We start from the raw sequence: 13,853 nt of genomic DNA, 5'->3' as shown, positions 1-13,853 counted from the left end.
CTTGCAAGCGTCCGCCCTGATCCGGCATCTCCATCAGTTCGACCGGAAGCGCTTCGGGACACAAACTGCAAAAAACTTCCGGCTGGCAAGCCGCAAGTGGCAGCAGATTGGCTGACTTTTAAGAAGTTCTCACTGGCAACTGGTCTTTATGAGTTGATACTTTATGAGTATTTAATAAACCATAACCGTGTAATGTTACTATTTAAAATTTATAGTATTATAGTTGTACCAGCATTATCGCTGCTTAAAACAGGTACAGTAACTTCTGTAATTTAAAACCAATGTGATTTCGGAATCAAATAATCTCGTGCAACTTTTTTCCCCTTTACTACCGCTTTGGCAATGACCATGAAAACCTCTTGCCTGCGACCACTATTGACAATTCTCCATGGAAGTCAGACAGGTACAGCGACTGATGTGGCTAAACGGATTCGCAGACAAGCGAAATCACGTCGTTTTCCCACTGAGCTGTACGCCATGAACGACTTTACCACGGAACGTTTGATGACGACGAATCTTATAATTTTTGTGGCATCCACAACGGGACAAGGTGAGGAGCCTGACAACATGAAAGTGTTTTGGCGATCTCTGTTGCGACGGCGTCTACCACCGAATTCTTTGACGAATCTTGAGTTTGCCGTGCTTGGCCTGGGTGATTCTTCGTACCAGTATTTCAATTTCACGTCGAAAAGACTCCACAAACGCTTGCTGCGACTGGGCGCTGTGGCGTTATATCAGCTAGGACTGGCCGATGATCAGCACGAACTTGGTTTCGATGGAATTGCGGAACCGTGGATCAAGGGGCTTTTTGAAGCATTAAATGAAAAATTTCCTTTGCCCGCGGGCGTTGATGAAGCAGCACCCGTAGGACCTGAACCGTCTTTTAACGTTTGCCTTAAGGACGCACTCGAAGTTCCAAATGTTGAATGCTCCAGATTACCTGTTGGTCCACCTTACGACGCAGAAAATCCTTTTCATGCTAGCGTTATTGCAAATGATCGTGTTACGGCAGCAGAACATTTTCAAGTACGTACTATGTCTTCATAATCAAACTGATATACAATTAGTCGCAAAGCTCAAAATTTGGCTGTCGGAAAAGAAATGTTGAAATGCAAAATACAGTAATCGTACAGTAGCGCTCATTTAGGACACGCTGTACATATAGTGTATCGTATACCGATGTCGTCTTATCGGTACTTCTATACACTACTCCTAGCGCTGGACGATCCAGTTTAGCGTTAGGAGAATTTTGGCGTCTATTGTTGCTTTTGCTATATTCGTGCTAACGTTCAGACAAGATAATTGTAGTCTTGATCTTTTCGTTGGGACGTTGTTGGCGCTCGCAGTATGTGTCGTATGATATTTTGTACACCGTCGCTCGAGAGCTGAGCTACTTTCCAGGTGGGGCGTTTATTTTCATCGATTTGTTTCCCGGTTAGAACTTTTGTATCCTTGCAGGATGTCAGACTGATTAAAATGGATATAGCCGGCAGTGGATTTGTGTATCAGCCCGGAGACGTGATGGTAGTTTACCCTAAAAACAGTCTGGATCAAGTAGAAGAATTGCTGACTTTATTGCACCTGGAAGGAAACCAAGTCATTACACTGAGCTTACACGACGAAGACGCAGCACTTCCTTTGCCATGCCGGTTATCCAATCCGTGCACAATCCGTCAAGCAGCCACAAATTTATGGGACTTTCAGGTAGAGATAAGTGATACATTGAAAGTTGCGAGCCATTTTGTGTAGTAAAGTTATGTTTGTTTACAGTGTGTACCAAGACGATCCTTCTTTGAACTGCTACATCATTTTGCTGTTAATGAAAGAGAGAAAGAACGACTAAAAGAATTCGCAAGCCCGGAAGGTACTGATGAGTTATACGGATATTGTTACCGTCCGCGGCGAACTGCTTTCGAAATACTGCAAGATTTTTCCGATACCCGAACCCGCGTGCCGCTTGAATATTGGTTTGATTTGTTCCCTCCAATGCAGCCGCGATCATTCTCCATTGCCAGCTCACCGCTCCGTCACCAGACAGTACTGCACATTCTGGTTGCAGTGGTGCAGTATAAGACTAAACTACAGAAGCCTCGTATGGGATTGTGTTCAAATTATTTGAAACGAGTGCAAGCTGGGGACAGCTTGGACATGTGGATTAAAACGGGCACAATGAGTTTTCGCGCGGCAAGCGAGCGGCCCGTAGTCATGGTCGGCCCCGGAACCGGTGTGGCTCCCTTTCGCTCTTTCATTCATGACCAAGCAGTCCGCAGTCACTCAGGATCCATTCTGTTTTTCGGCTGTCGCAATGAAGACCATGATTATTATTTTCGCGAAGAATGGAAGGAGCTACAAGAAGATGGTATTTTAGTTATGATGCCGCCAGCATTTTCGCGAGACCAAATTGAAAAGGTATACGTACAGGACCGAATGAAGGCCGCTTCGCAGTTGGTTTTTGAAGCCGTTTATGAGCAGGAAGGATTATTCTACTTAGCTGGAAATGCGAAGCAAATGCCGGCTGATGTTACGTTTGCCTTGAAAAGAGTTCTGTGCGAGAACAGCAAAATGTCCATGGATGATGCTGATGCCTACATTCAACAGATGCAAAAGGATGGTAGATATCAAACCGAGACTTGGTCATAGTTATCGAAGACTTGCCATGACCAGAAAAGAAATTGATGGTTTTGTTCTTCTGGGTTGGTTATTCGAACTTAAGGGTACTTTGATAGTTGTTGTTTTGGATTGTTGAAAGTTAGTGTTGAGAAATACTCGTGATGATAATGTTACGCAGCGGCATTACCATTTACGCACCCGGCTGTTCTTCTGCGTACGTGTTAGCACCAAGCTCCCGGTGAAAGTTGGTTGTGTGACGCTAGGCGGTCACGCTACGTACAAGTACGTTAAGCGGACCAAAAAATTTGCGAAATTAAAATTAGCAGTAAATGGAAAATGGAATCTTGATCTATCGACTTTTAAATGGTGCACTCGTTCTTAAAACTCACTATTAAACCTTTCTTTTGTACGAGTACTGTAATACTGTACTTACATTAGATTTTTGCGTAAGTAATACTCGTAATATCATTTTGTCAGTGCTAACGTGTTAACGTAATCGCCTCACGTAGTTGTTAGTCATATTAAAAGGTGCACATTTCAAAACAAATGGTTTGTTTACTTATATTTGCAACTTTTTACTCACTTGGGAAAATAATTGTGCAAGTACAATTGTGATTTTTAACGCATTCCAGGGTTGTGTTACTAATGCTAGTTTAATTTTTGCATCGCAGCAAGAAGGCAATTTTGTGGTGACAGGTTTTAATGTTTCAGTATTTGTTGCAGTGCACTAGATTAATACGGCAAAAATCTACGTAGTTTTATACTGCCGCTGCCATCGGCCATAATTAAGGTTATACAGCAGAAATAGCCTGTCACTGGTCAGGTCAGGCTCCTGGTGGTGCACTTTCTTCCATTCATGGTAGCTCATCAGTCATAATCATCATGTTGGGAGAAAAAAATTCGAGAGTGATTTCGCGCGACTGTGGGAGGATGCCTCGAACTTCACTCCGGAAAATCAATTTCGTTCCTATGTGGACCAGATCGACAAGGTAAGCGGCCGTAAGCCGTCTGTGGATTTAACCTGGTGTGGAAAGGTTCTCAGCATTTGGCAGCGTAGGAAGCATACACTTCACGCTTGGTGCAAGAAAGGAAAACCCGGGAAATGTAAAAAATTTTGCTGGGCATAAATAATTTACTGGATATTGCATTAACGATAAATAGCAATCTCGAATTTTAGAACAGTCATCGTAATCACCGTGTCCTCTGTAACGCCAAATGACGCCTCAAAAGTCAAGGCGTTCAGATTTCCAGCATTACGATGCCAGATTATGTTAAAAAATTAACGTGAAGCTTCTATATTCCCAGTTGAAAAATCACTTGTATTCTGGTAGGCCATCCTGGGTACATCGTGGATTCCTCCAGAAAGCTCGCCGATTCCTCTCAGCGTGGAGAGTTCGTCCATTAACGATCTGGGAATGCCAATGTCGCCCAAGGCTTCCGACAAGTTTGTATTTTATTTATCTGGCTGTGCTCTGGACTGCTTGAATTGCACTTTGTCAGATAAAACATTTTTTAGAAATATTATGCATTCGCCAATAATTCCTGGTCTGGATCTGGCTGAAGGCCTTCCCAATCGATTGCAAAGCAGTGCCTTAAAATCAAGTTTTCAGTTGGATTACGCTAACTCAGAGTATCCAGTAGAAAGGTGGGGCTTGTACGGGCGTTCCCATTGTACAGTGTTTGTAAAGATTTTCTTTTTGGTTAGGAGAAACATAAAGCGCCTGCTGAGGGAATATGACCACTTGAAGCAACATGTGCGCGAACTGGATGACAAAGTTAAATTATTGCAAAAGGACAAAACCTTTCTGATTGGACGAAACACCTTTCTGGAGAGTGCTAATAAGGAACTGAGCGGAAAATTGTCAGCGGCAGAAAATCAGATTGTTGTGTTAAATCGTGATCGAGAAACTCTGTTCCGAAATGCTGAAATTATACAGTAAGCTTTTTCCCAGTTTTCGATAATTAATGTTTACACAAGGATTTTATTTGTAAGCGCTGCATAGAAGTATGACGTACAAGTACATATTTGTGAATTGTACCTGTGAGCTGTATTAAATGGCTTATTGTTTCCATTTTAGCTGCTGCTTTATTTTATTGTATTAAATTTGTGATAAACGTTTGTTACTGCAACCCTGCTTACTAAATGTGCACTGACTTGCAGTTAGCCTAAACATACCGTTTTTTAGCGAAAAGGATCGGAAGCACTATTTGCATTCCTTCCAAAAGGTTTTGAAGGACGTCGACAGCGAAAAAATGAAGGATCTCAATAAAGCTGTGCGGAAACAGATACAGAATTACGAATCTCAGATTCAGTATGCAATGTATTATACAGTATAGAACTAGTTACTTAATTTAGTTTTAGGCTTTACTAAATTTCCTGCATAAACAAGTATGGTAATTCAAATTTGGATTTAAAATGCAAAGTAAACTGAATTGGTGGTACGTGTGCTCAACTTTTACTGTAAAACAAGATCTTTTTTAGCGATCTTCGCGCTTCTTTAACGGAAGTTTCGACGGAACGCTCTGCTCTGAAGTCGGAACTGGATAAAGCGTCTGAGCGTCTGGGAACGCTACAATTAGAGTAAGGATTGTGATCAAACTGCAGCTTCAGCAGTCGGCATTACGAATAGGGAGTTTGTTATGCCGTGGATTTTCACGCTGTTTAGGAAGGTAACTTCTCAGTCGGAAATATCGCAACACTACTTGGAAACCAGATTACGGCTTGCAGCAAAAGCCCAAGAATGCGATGAACTGCAACAGAAATACACCAAAATAGAAAATGATCTCATCCGGGTAGAGCAGGAGCGTCGTTACGTTACTGAAAAATATCAGGTTGGTGATGAAGCGCTGAAGGAAGTAGTGTTTAGAGTATTTTGATTCGTGCCCAGCTAAATCGACTGATCTTTGTAGCTGTTCTCCAATGAAAGCGAAAAGAATAAAAATGGATTTGAAACCGAAATCCGCAGACTTACCACAATGTTAAGAGAAAAAGACGTGCGACTGGATGCCATGACGAGGAATGCTATGCAAGAAAGAGCTGAGCTGTCCTTTAAAACCGGTACGCGTTCGGCGGATGGAAATATCAACCGTGGATAATCTTCCTTAAACTGATTTTGACCGTTTCTGTTACAGATCGGGAATTGGCTAATAAGCAGAAGACAATCGACAACCTTTCGCGTACGCTATCTGATCTCCGCGCAGCTCTGCAGGAAAAAACATCTTCTCTGTTAGATGTTGACAAAAAGGTATCACTCTGAACGTTAGGCCAGTTTTACTACTGTTTTACCAGCTACGAATTATTGGTTATTTTGTACTGTTAGAATCATTCGCGAAACCGACAACTGTAATACTTCGAATTTTAAAATTCTTCGTAATTTTAGGTCGAAGATAAAGTCAGCCAGCAAGTGTCCGAACTAAGTCGAGTTGTGCGGGACCAAAATTACGAACTTGCTCAATCTGCGGCCACAATTCAATCGTTAAAAGAGCAGCTGCGGTTAGTTTGAGTTACAGTTCTACACTTCGAAACCGTACCGCAAAAGATTTTCTAATTTTGAAATATACAATTATATTATGTTGCAGAACGGAACAGGAAGTCTTGAAGCGCGTACGCAGAACCCGTGACGAGTTGTTTGTCATACTACAGAATGATCCCGATGCCAAGGAAATTCTCGCTGCGGTAAATGTATCTAGAAGTTTATTCGTAAATATGTAAGTAATTTAGATAAAATTGTCATTTTATATATTCAGGAAGTTCTCGAAGATGGGCTGGTTATTGTTGATTCGAAATCGGAAATGCAACTGAACAGCACATGATAGGAAATCTCATAATTTGCTATGGAAAAGAGCTTTGTCGGACGGGGTACTGTGATAAATGATGGCTCGCACTTTGAAGAAGTTTCCTGTTATTGTGTGTCCACTCAAAGAATCCGTCTAGTCATGACCTTAACGGTTTAGTCATGATGTTTAGTCATGTGAATGTCACAAAACGCGGAACTGTGATCAGCAGAGCATATTGCAAAATGTATGGTGCTTTGAAAATGCTTGTACATGGACGTTTGATTAATACTTAAAGTAGTAGTTTCTACTGACATTTCTCTGTGATATTGATTCCTGTATAAGAACCCACTCAGTGCGTAAATGTTTCGAATAGGCTGGTTGTTGACAGCAAAAAAACCAACATCTTCAATCTTTGAAGGAACATCCTCCTGATTTAGCTTATAGAGTTGTCATATTTTGCGTTCAGTGATGCTGTTGAACAACTAATTCAATAAAAAAGTTCATTAATGCTTGCGAATGCAGGCTTGCGGTTGTGTGATGTGGCTGTTGTCGAAATAAGCTAGTTTATGGTACTGTAATTAATCCGGAGAAGCAGTGGGAGTACAATAGTACTAATGCTGCTTCGGTTGTTAAAAACGAGAATAAAATGGACATCTATGGTACGAGTACTTAATTCATCATATTAATTCACGGATGCCTGGAGTAATCCAGATTCCAGTCGAAGCCGATTGTGGACCGGGATTACTTACTTTCATGCCTGCCGATATGCGTGAGATTGCGCAGGCATAATATGACTCCATCCATACAGGGCCGCATAGCGTAGGTATTGCGGATGTTTACATCCGGCACTAGCGTTCCATGATCGATTCGTCCCACAACTCGAAGGCAACATTATACTGCAGGTACAACTGTACAGTATTAATCGATTCCCCACAAAAATTGTCCAATGTGCACATTGTAGTTGCGAAACAGTGTCTGCAGTTCTGGATATTAATGTAATTCGGCTGAAAACGTTTTCGATGTGATAAATGTAACCTTTTATCAACCGTAGGATAACGTTTGCTGTTCACCTGTTTTATGACTGATTTTATTTACGAAGTGATTTTAAGGAATCTTGGATCTACAGGAGGTGTTGGCGCTAACTGCTTAATTTTGCAGCGTTTTTGTGCGCTGTTTTTGCGAACTGAACGGTTGTCGCAAACTGGAAAAAATGTTGCGCGCTTTATACGATCTGCAGTTACAGCATATGCTCCGGCCTGGCCGAGTGGTCGTGGGGGAATTTGCGCCAGGTGAAATGTACTTAGCCGCTGCGAATATGGCTAACAAGGTAAAAATAGAAATTCCAATCTTTTACAGTTTTCTCGGTTACTTTATTCTCGTACTACTTGTTGTAAAAATCAAGAGTGGAATGCTTAAATCTCTCTTTTCGGAAAAGAAGTGCTTAAGGTTTTCTGTATTCTAATTTCGCAGACTGGAATGTCAGGAATACACATCTGTATCTGTAGTTTTGCGTAGCTGGTGATTGCTGGGAACAAATACACGACTGACTGTTTTGACTAGGTTGTGATAAGCAGGTTGCCGTCGGCATCGGCGTACGCCTCGAGAATTGTGCCGGCAAGAGAGCATCTGCAGATCCTGAATATAAATCAGACCATTACTTCTCTGGCAGTGGGAAGGTTTACCACCGATGCCGTGGTCGATTATTTATTTATAGGAACATCAACGGAAATGGTCGTCTATGACGTTCCCCAAAATCGAGAAGTTTTTCGCAAATCTGTAAGATCTTTAGAAGCTTAAGCGTAGAATGAGCCGGTTTTTTATGTAATAATTGTTATAATTTTGTTAGATATGTCAAAAACTAAATCATTTTAAATTTTTTCGCAGACAACCGGTGGAGCGACCAGTATTACCGTTGGTCGAACGGGGCGAATTAAGAAAACACTAGCCATTGTGGGCGGTCAGAATGCACTTCAAGGATTCGATGAGGATGGCAACGAGCCGTTATGGACATTGACGGGCGATAATGTGGCCGTGCTGATCCTCTTTGATATCAACAAAGATGGGCAAATCGAAGTAAGCATTTCGATCTCTTTGCGCCTTTATGAAAAAAAAAACAGAAAATCATGAAGGGTTTTTTTTACGTCGAGTGCAGATTATTGCCGGTTGTGATGACCATCAGATAAGGATTTTCCGTGAAACCGAGCAAATCTTCTCCATGATGGAAACCGACACGATCACTTCCCTTGCACCACTCAAGGATCAGTGTTTCGTGTACGGTCTGGCCAATGGAACGGTCGGCGTTTACGAGCAGTATGAACGGAAATGGCGCATAAAATCTAAAAGCAAACCGTTGTCCTTATTGGGTTTCGATATGAATGGCGATGGTGAACCTGAAATTTTTTGCGGCTGGTCCAACGGGAAGGTCAGTGTAGGAAACGCTGCATCGGTGTACAAAAAGGACTAATTAAAGCTGCGCGGTTTCACGAGCTTTACAAAATTAAATTCTGACGCATTTTGGTTCGTCTAAAACCGCAACAATTCCAGTTAAAATCGATGAGCGTTGTTTGGTTTTAGTTTGAGGTGCGGGATCGCTTAAATGGAAGCCTGCTTTTTAAGTACCAAATGGATGACCCAGTTGCTCAAATTATGGAAGTTGGTGATTTAAAGCATCGAGGAGAAAGCTACATTTTGGTTACTTCCACGGAAGGAAATGGTACATTTGGTGCAGCCAGAAAGAAATGTCAAGCCTGCATAACTTTCTTATTTTTATAATTTTATTTTGATTGGAATTTTGTTAGTCAAAGCCTTTGCCATAGAAGATGGCAGCACTAAAGAATACACGGTAACATTCCTGCAGGATGCGCCGCAGTCCGAAAGCCAGGACCCAGTGATCAGTGGGGAAAATCGAGAGAGCAGCGAAAAGAAGCCGGAAAACGTTGTTGAGAATTCTGTAGCGACAAAAGAGCGGAGTTTGTTTGTGGATGCCGGCTACCAGTGGTCAACCATGCCGGATGATGCCGAAGTGGTCATCGAAGTCGAGCCGGTGCTCGGCTCCACTGACGTTTCCGGTGACAGTGATAGGAAGCCCCACAAAAACGAAGTTTTTTCCTCTCAAATGCAAAATTTCATGAGAAGAGATGAGTTGTTAGAAGCTGGAGGTGCCTTCCCGAATTTATTTGAAAACGTACGTAATGAGTTTGCGTACGTAACAGACCTGTGCAGTTATTTTTAACTGTCTAACTTAACGCGAGTTATTTTCGAGTTATAACGTAACTCTGGAGCGTTAACTCGCTCCCCTGAAAACTTAACTCTAACTTAACTCGCACAAAAATTGTATGTATTGTCGATGGTAGCGTAACTCGGTGAATAACTCGAAACTCGGGCTACGTAACAATGGTTAAGTGTTTTTACCAAAAAGGCCTTTGCGTTTTACATCTGCATCATGGTTAAAACTTGTAATAATTAGCTAGTAAATTTGAGCAAAAGTTATTCTAGTAACAGAATGGGGAAGCTTCAGAATTTAAAATTTTGGTCACCTGTTTCAGCCGTGTCTGAAATTCACTGTGCGGACCAATATCGCGGATTATAAAATTGCTGGTGTGGTGATCTTTGCCGAAGGAGTCTTTTCCGGAGAAAGCTATTATCAGTAAGATTTTGATTACTTCTATTTGATGAATTTTACACCATGGTGCTATATATCCTTGCAGCCGACTACCAGAAAAATACATGTCCAGCAGAGCTGAATTTCCCATCGTCATCCCCAAAAATACTCCGATCGATATGTTTGTAACGGTTATGGCCGGTCAAGAAAATCGGTATGGTTGTTAACTTAACTTCATCCATAATGACTGATGGCATTCCCGTGTTTTGCAGGCGGTATTACTTCTGCCATGGAGAACTCATCCGAATTAAACGGTTTGCTATGTATTACAACATCCTGGATGACGCGCTTGAGAGTCCCGAAGGTTATGTGACCTTTCAAGTGCACGAAAGAATTAACAGGGTATAATACAACGATTGGCGACACCGCGCTTGCTAGGTTGTGTAGATGCAGGGAGTACTTCGCGCAGACTTTGCCGTTTAAAATCTTTGATTGCAGTTTCTTTTGTGGGCTTCTGAAAATTTTTTCCTACGAAGTGATGTGAAGGCCGCTGGGGATCCTAGTGGTGTTGTGCTCAAATTTCGGTGCCTTCGTGACGGTGCGCCGTTGCAAGTTAACATGGGAGGTGATGGCGAGGTAAGCATTGAAAAAAGCGTTTTACCAAATAGTATAAATAATTATTATGCTTCAGAGTGCTCTTTTAGGTGGTAAGAAACTAATGAAAACTTAATGTTTTGCAATTTTTGCGATTTTTGCAATTTTTGCGTTTTGCAATCTTCATACGGCATAGTTTTAGGGAATATAAGTTATGGCTGCAAGTGTGTCAGTATTGTGTTAATTAGAACGAAATTCGAGTAATATAATTAGCATTTAAAAAAAGTATCCTCAATAAACTTTGGCGGCAGTAATAAACACTTAGCTTGGATATATACAATGTAGCGTGCAACGGAAGTATGGAACACGGCCTTAATATTGTTAGTAAAATAACTTGGACAATAAGCGTCGCCACTTGCATTGTAATGGATACACGTTATTAATTTTCTCTCCCCTTTATTGTCGGTAAAGAATATCAGGTAGAAGTATTGAGAAAGCATCGATTCGTGTGGCTGGCACACTTCAAACCAGTGTGGCGTTACATGGAACTGGTTTTTGTCGTATTAAGCCATCGGAACAGTATGGTATTATTTTGAGCATGTTATACTTTATCGGATGATGCATTTTGTTGGTCGCCGGATTAGTAGACGATTAGTCAAATTACTATCATTGTTAAATGGGCTCTTACTGGGCTGATTGTTCTTTAGGTAACAATTATGACAAACTGCATTGACACAGCCGGCGACATTGTTGAAAGTATTGCCGAAGGGATGACAATCAAACTCTTGTCTTCTCGAGCACACTTTCCCAAAGCATTCAACAGCTTGAAAGACGTATTCGTACAGGTAACACGGTTTTTGTTTGCTATTTTGAAAGTTTGTTTGTATATTGCTGTTGGAAACATTTTTGAATGATTATTAGAATAAGGAAAAAATTTATAGATAAACACCGGTCAGTTGACATTAATGTACCGCGCTCTCTGTATTACAGATTGATGAGTATCAAAAAAATCGCCAACGTCAAGCGGCGGATATTGCTGACCGTGGTTCGGCTATTCGCAGTTTGTTGATGAAAGCCGAAGAGACGAAAGTGCTCGAATTATGGTACTTAATTTGCGCGCGCGCACGCGCATGCACAACGATCGTTAACGAAGATGCGTATCTGTTATAAGTGATCGGTTCTGTTTGGTGCATTTGTAGGCCAGAGGTCAGAAAGTATTATTTGGAGCTGCGCAATCAAAATAAGAATGTGTTGAGTGATTTTCGTATACAAATCGATGCACAGGCCAAATTTACCAGCGGCTTAAAGCTCATCAGTCAAACCATTGATAAAGCCGCCAGATTGCGAGGTACAGCGAATTGTTAGCAATAGTTATGCCCGTTGCGGGGTCGTAAATAACAGCAGCTGCAGTGGAACAATTAGCGGACATATTTTTAAAATTCTATCCGTCTTTTTGAAAAAATACGCGGTCTGTTTATAGCTGTATGGCTTAATAAATACCTGTCAGCCTGAAAGGGAATCCCCGGTTTTATTATGTCGAATAAAAACGGCTGACAATTGGCGGCTACACGAGTTTGACGGGTTCTGATTTCCCGCTGACTAAACGTGGCTTCGGCGAATAATATGATTTACGCACTTAGTATAATTACACACTTCGAAGATCTTTTTGAATAAAGTACTGGTCTAAAACTAATTTAGCGCCACCGAATGAGATGACAAAATTAAATGCTTTCGTAATAGAATATCGAATAAAAAACTGAAGATATCTTCTGACGCTTTAAGGTCATTCATAAAGTACGGTCTACTCATATAGACTATAAATTGACGATTTCGTGGTTGATTTCGAAAGTCGAAAATATTTCTCTGTTTTACCAAAGCTAATAATTTGATTGCAGTTGGGGCCGCAAAAACCGATCTCTTCACGCGTTGTCGCAGTGCTGTTCAAAACCGTGACGTACAGCTGCTGGTTAAACTTATGGAGTTTGGAGCCAGTTGATTTCGCCAACATACCTGCATAAATGGAAATGGTTCTATGATTGCGAGCTATTTTTTAAACTACTGGTTTGTTTGTAATCTCTTGTCATTTTCACCGGCGCCGGTGTTTCACGTTGCGGTCGGGATGAATCGTATTTTTGCAAACAGTTTTGAAAATTTGGCCAGTATCGTATCCAGATCTGCAAATGTGTGATGAATTATTTTGTTGTTTTAAGTGAGTCAAAAGCGATTTGCTTACTAACAGATGATAAATCTCTCAGTGCATTAACTAACCTGAAATCTTTCGTTTGGTTTTGGAATTGTTACACAATATGCGTGAACACACTTGCGGAAAAGGCCTATTAGGTTGACGCTACTATCAATACACCATTTAATCTAGTCCGTCGTGGTCATAAAAATGCCGGATGACTCAAAAATTCATCGTCGTACTGACTGTTATAGTTATGTTATGCGCCGACAAAAACTGGAACATGCGGCGGATTTCTTTTACGGCGCAGAGAAACTGATTTAAAATTCAGAAAACAACGCACGAAAAAGTTGTCGCACTAATTTGTGTCGCTTGACACCGCCTTGCACACTGCAAATCCGCATTGCTTTCGTGCTGTAGAAGTATTGAACGAAGCGTACTCACAATCAGCAAACCGTTTAAATTGTTTAGAGTTTGCGCCGCGCCGCCGCGCGTCGGCTAATTAAGCCGTGACCATGGCCGAGTCAAGTCCATTAGCGGTTCGATTTGCGGCTAAATTTTAATGCAAAATACATTTTAAGCGTGGGGAAAATTGCTATGTTGCCCAGGTCGAACATGGCGGAAATAACTTAAATTGTAGCTGTAAAATTCGAAAAACTAGATGTTGTAACATGTTTACAATACGTTTATGTTTCTGAACGAACTGACTTACTAGGAATTTTATCTTATTAGTCAGCAATGTAATTAAGCTAAACCTTTAGGGAACTCTATTACGCATATGGTACACAATTACACATACATGTGTATAGGTATCTGGGTATTTTTTTGTAAAAAACTATCATGCTCCAAAAGTTTTTTGAAGGTATACAAATTAGCTGCTTACTGCATGGTGTGGTCTACACGCTGACTAACCATAAGGTCACCTTAAAGTCTACAAAAGACCGAGAACCAAACTACCGCTTCTGTCATGCTTATTTGTATTAATTTTTCTGTATATTTACGTTTGCACTTTTCTTTGTAGTTACTTGTTTGTATTTACTTTTCTACCTATAAGTATAATACATACACAGTTAGTCGATATAGCAGCTT

General features: G+C 41.1%; 3 protein-coding genes across 3 annotated transcripts; all 3 read left to right on the top strand.

The window, feature by feature from the left end:
• The first annotated feature begins 138 nt into the window (after positions 1 to 138).
• LOC129602563 (NADPH-dependent diflavin oxidoreductase 1-like) lies at positions 139 to 2,937 on the top strand. Its single transcript, XM_055501608.1, has 3 exons — positions 139 to 1,026; positions 1,459 to 1,704; positions 1,771 to 2,937. Exons 1-3 carry the CDS (start codon positions 343 to 345, stop codon positions 2,638 to 2,640), a joined length of 1,800 nt encoding a protein of 599 aa, XP_055357583.1. The 5' UTR covers positions 139 to 342; the 3' UTR covers positions 2,641 to 2,937.
• Positions 2,938 to 3,203: 266 nt separating this feature from the next.
• Positions 3,204 to 6,847, top strand: LOC129602758 (coiled-coil domain-containing protein 158-like). The gene is made up of 12 exons (XM_055501903.1): positions 3,204 to 3,599; positions 3,942 to 4,054; positions 4,127 to 4,255; positions 4,316 to 4,546; positions 4,797 to 4,922; positions 5,093 to 5,191; positions 5,277 to 5,442; positions 5,521 to 5,668; positions 5,743 to 5,855; positions 5,991 to 6,103; positions 6,190 to 6,286; positions 6,358 to 6,847. The coding sequence occupies exons 2-12, from the start codon at positions 4,026 to 4,028 to the stop codon at positions 6,421 to 6,423; spliced, it is 1,317 nt and encodes a 438-aa protein (XP_055357878.1). The 5' UTR covers positions 3,204 to 3,599; positions 3,942 to 4,025; the 3' UTR covers positions 6,424 to 6,847.
• A 243-nt stretch (positions 6,848 to 7,090) lies between these two features.
• LOC129602762 (Bardet-Biedl syndrome 2 protein homolog) lies at positions 7,091 to 12,861 on the top strand. The gene is made up of 15 exons (XM_055501906.1): positions 7,091 to 7,289; positions 7,546 to 7,714; positions 7,948 to 8,163; positions 8,272 to 8,460; positions 8,540 to 8,809; positions 8,962 to 9,100; positions 9,186 to 9,571; positions 9,933 to 10,033; positions 10,095 to 10,202; positions 10,261 to 10,390; positions 10,487 to 10,624; positions 11,290 to 11,427; positions 11,573 to 11,685; positions 11,782 to 11,930; positions 12,478 to 12,861. The coding sequence occupies exons 1-15, from the start codon at positions 7,246 to 7,248 to the stop codon at positions 12,576 to 12,578; spliced, it is 2,391 nt and encodes a 796-aa protein (XP_055357881.1). The 5' UTR covers positions 7,091 to 7,245; the 3' UTR covers positions 12,579 to 12,861.
• The last annotated feature ends 992 nt before the right edge of the window (positions 12,862 to 13,853 follow it).

This window comes from Paramacrobiotus metropolitanus, unplaced genomic scaffold, assembly GCF_019649055.1.
Source record: "Paramacrobiotus metropolitanus isolate TYO unplaced genomic scaffold, Prichtersi_v1.0 Parri_scaffold0000004, whole genome shotgun sequence".
Lineage (NCBI taxonomy): Eukaryota > Metazoa > Tardigrada > Eutardigrada > Parachela > Macrobiotidae > Paramacrobiotus > Paramacrobiotus metropolitanus.
The sequence above is the reverse complement of the archived record's forward strand: the minus strand, read 5'-3'. Positions and strand labels throughout refer to the sequence as shown.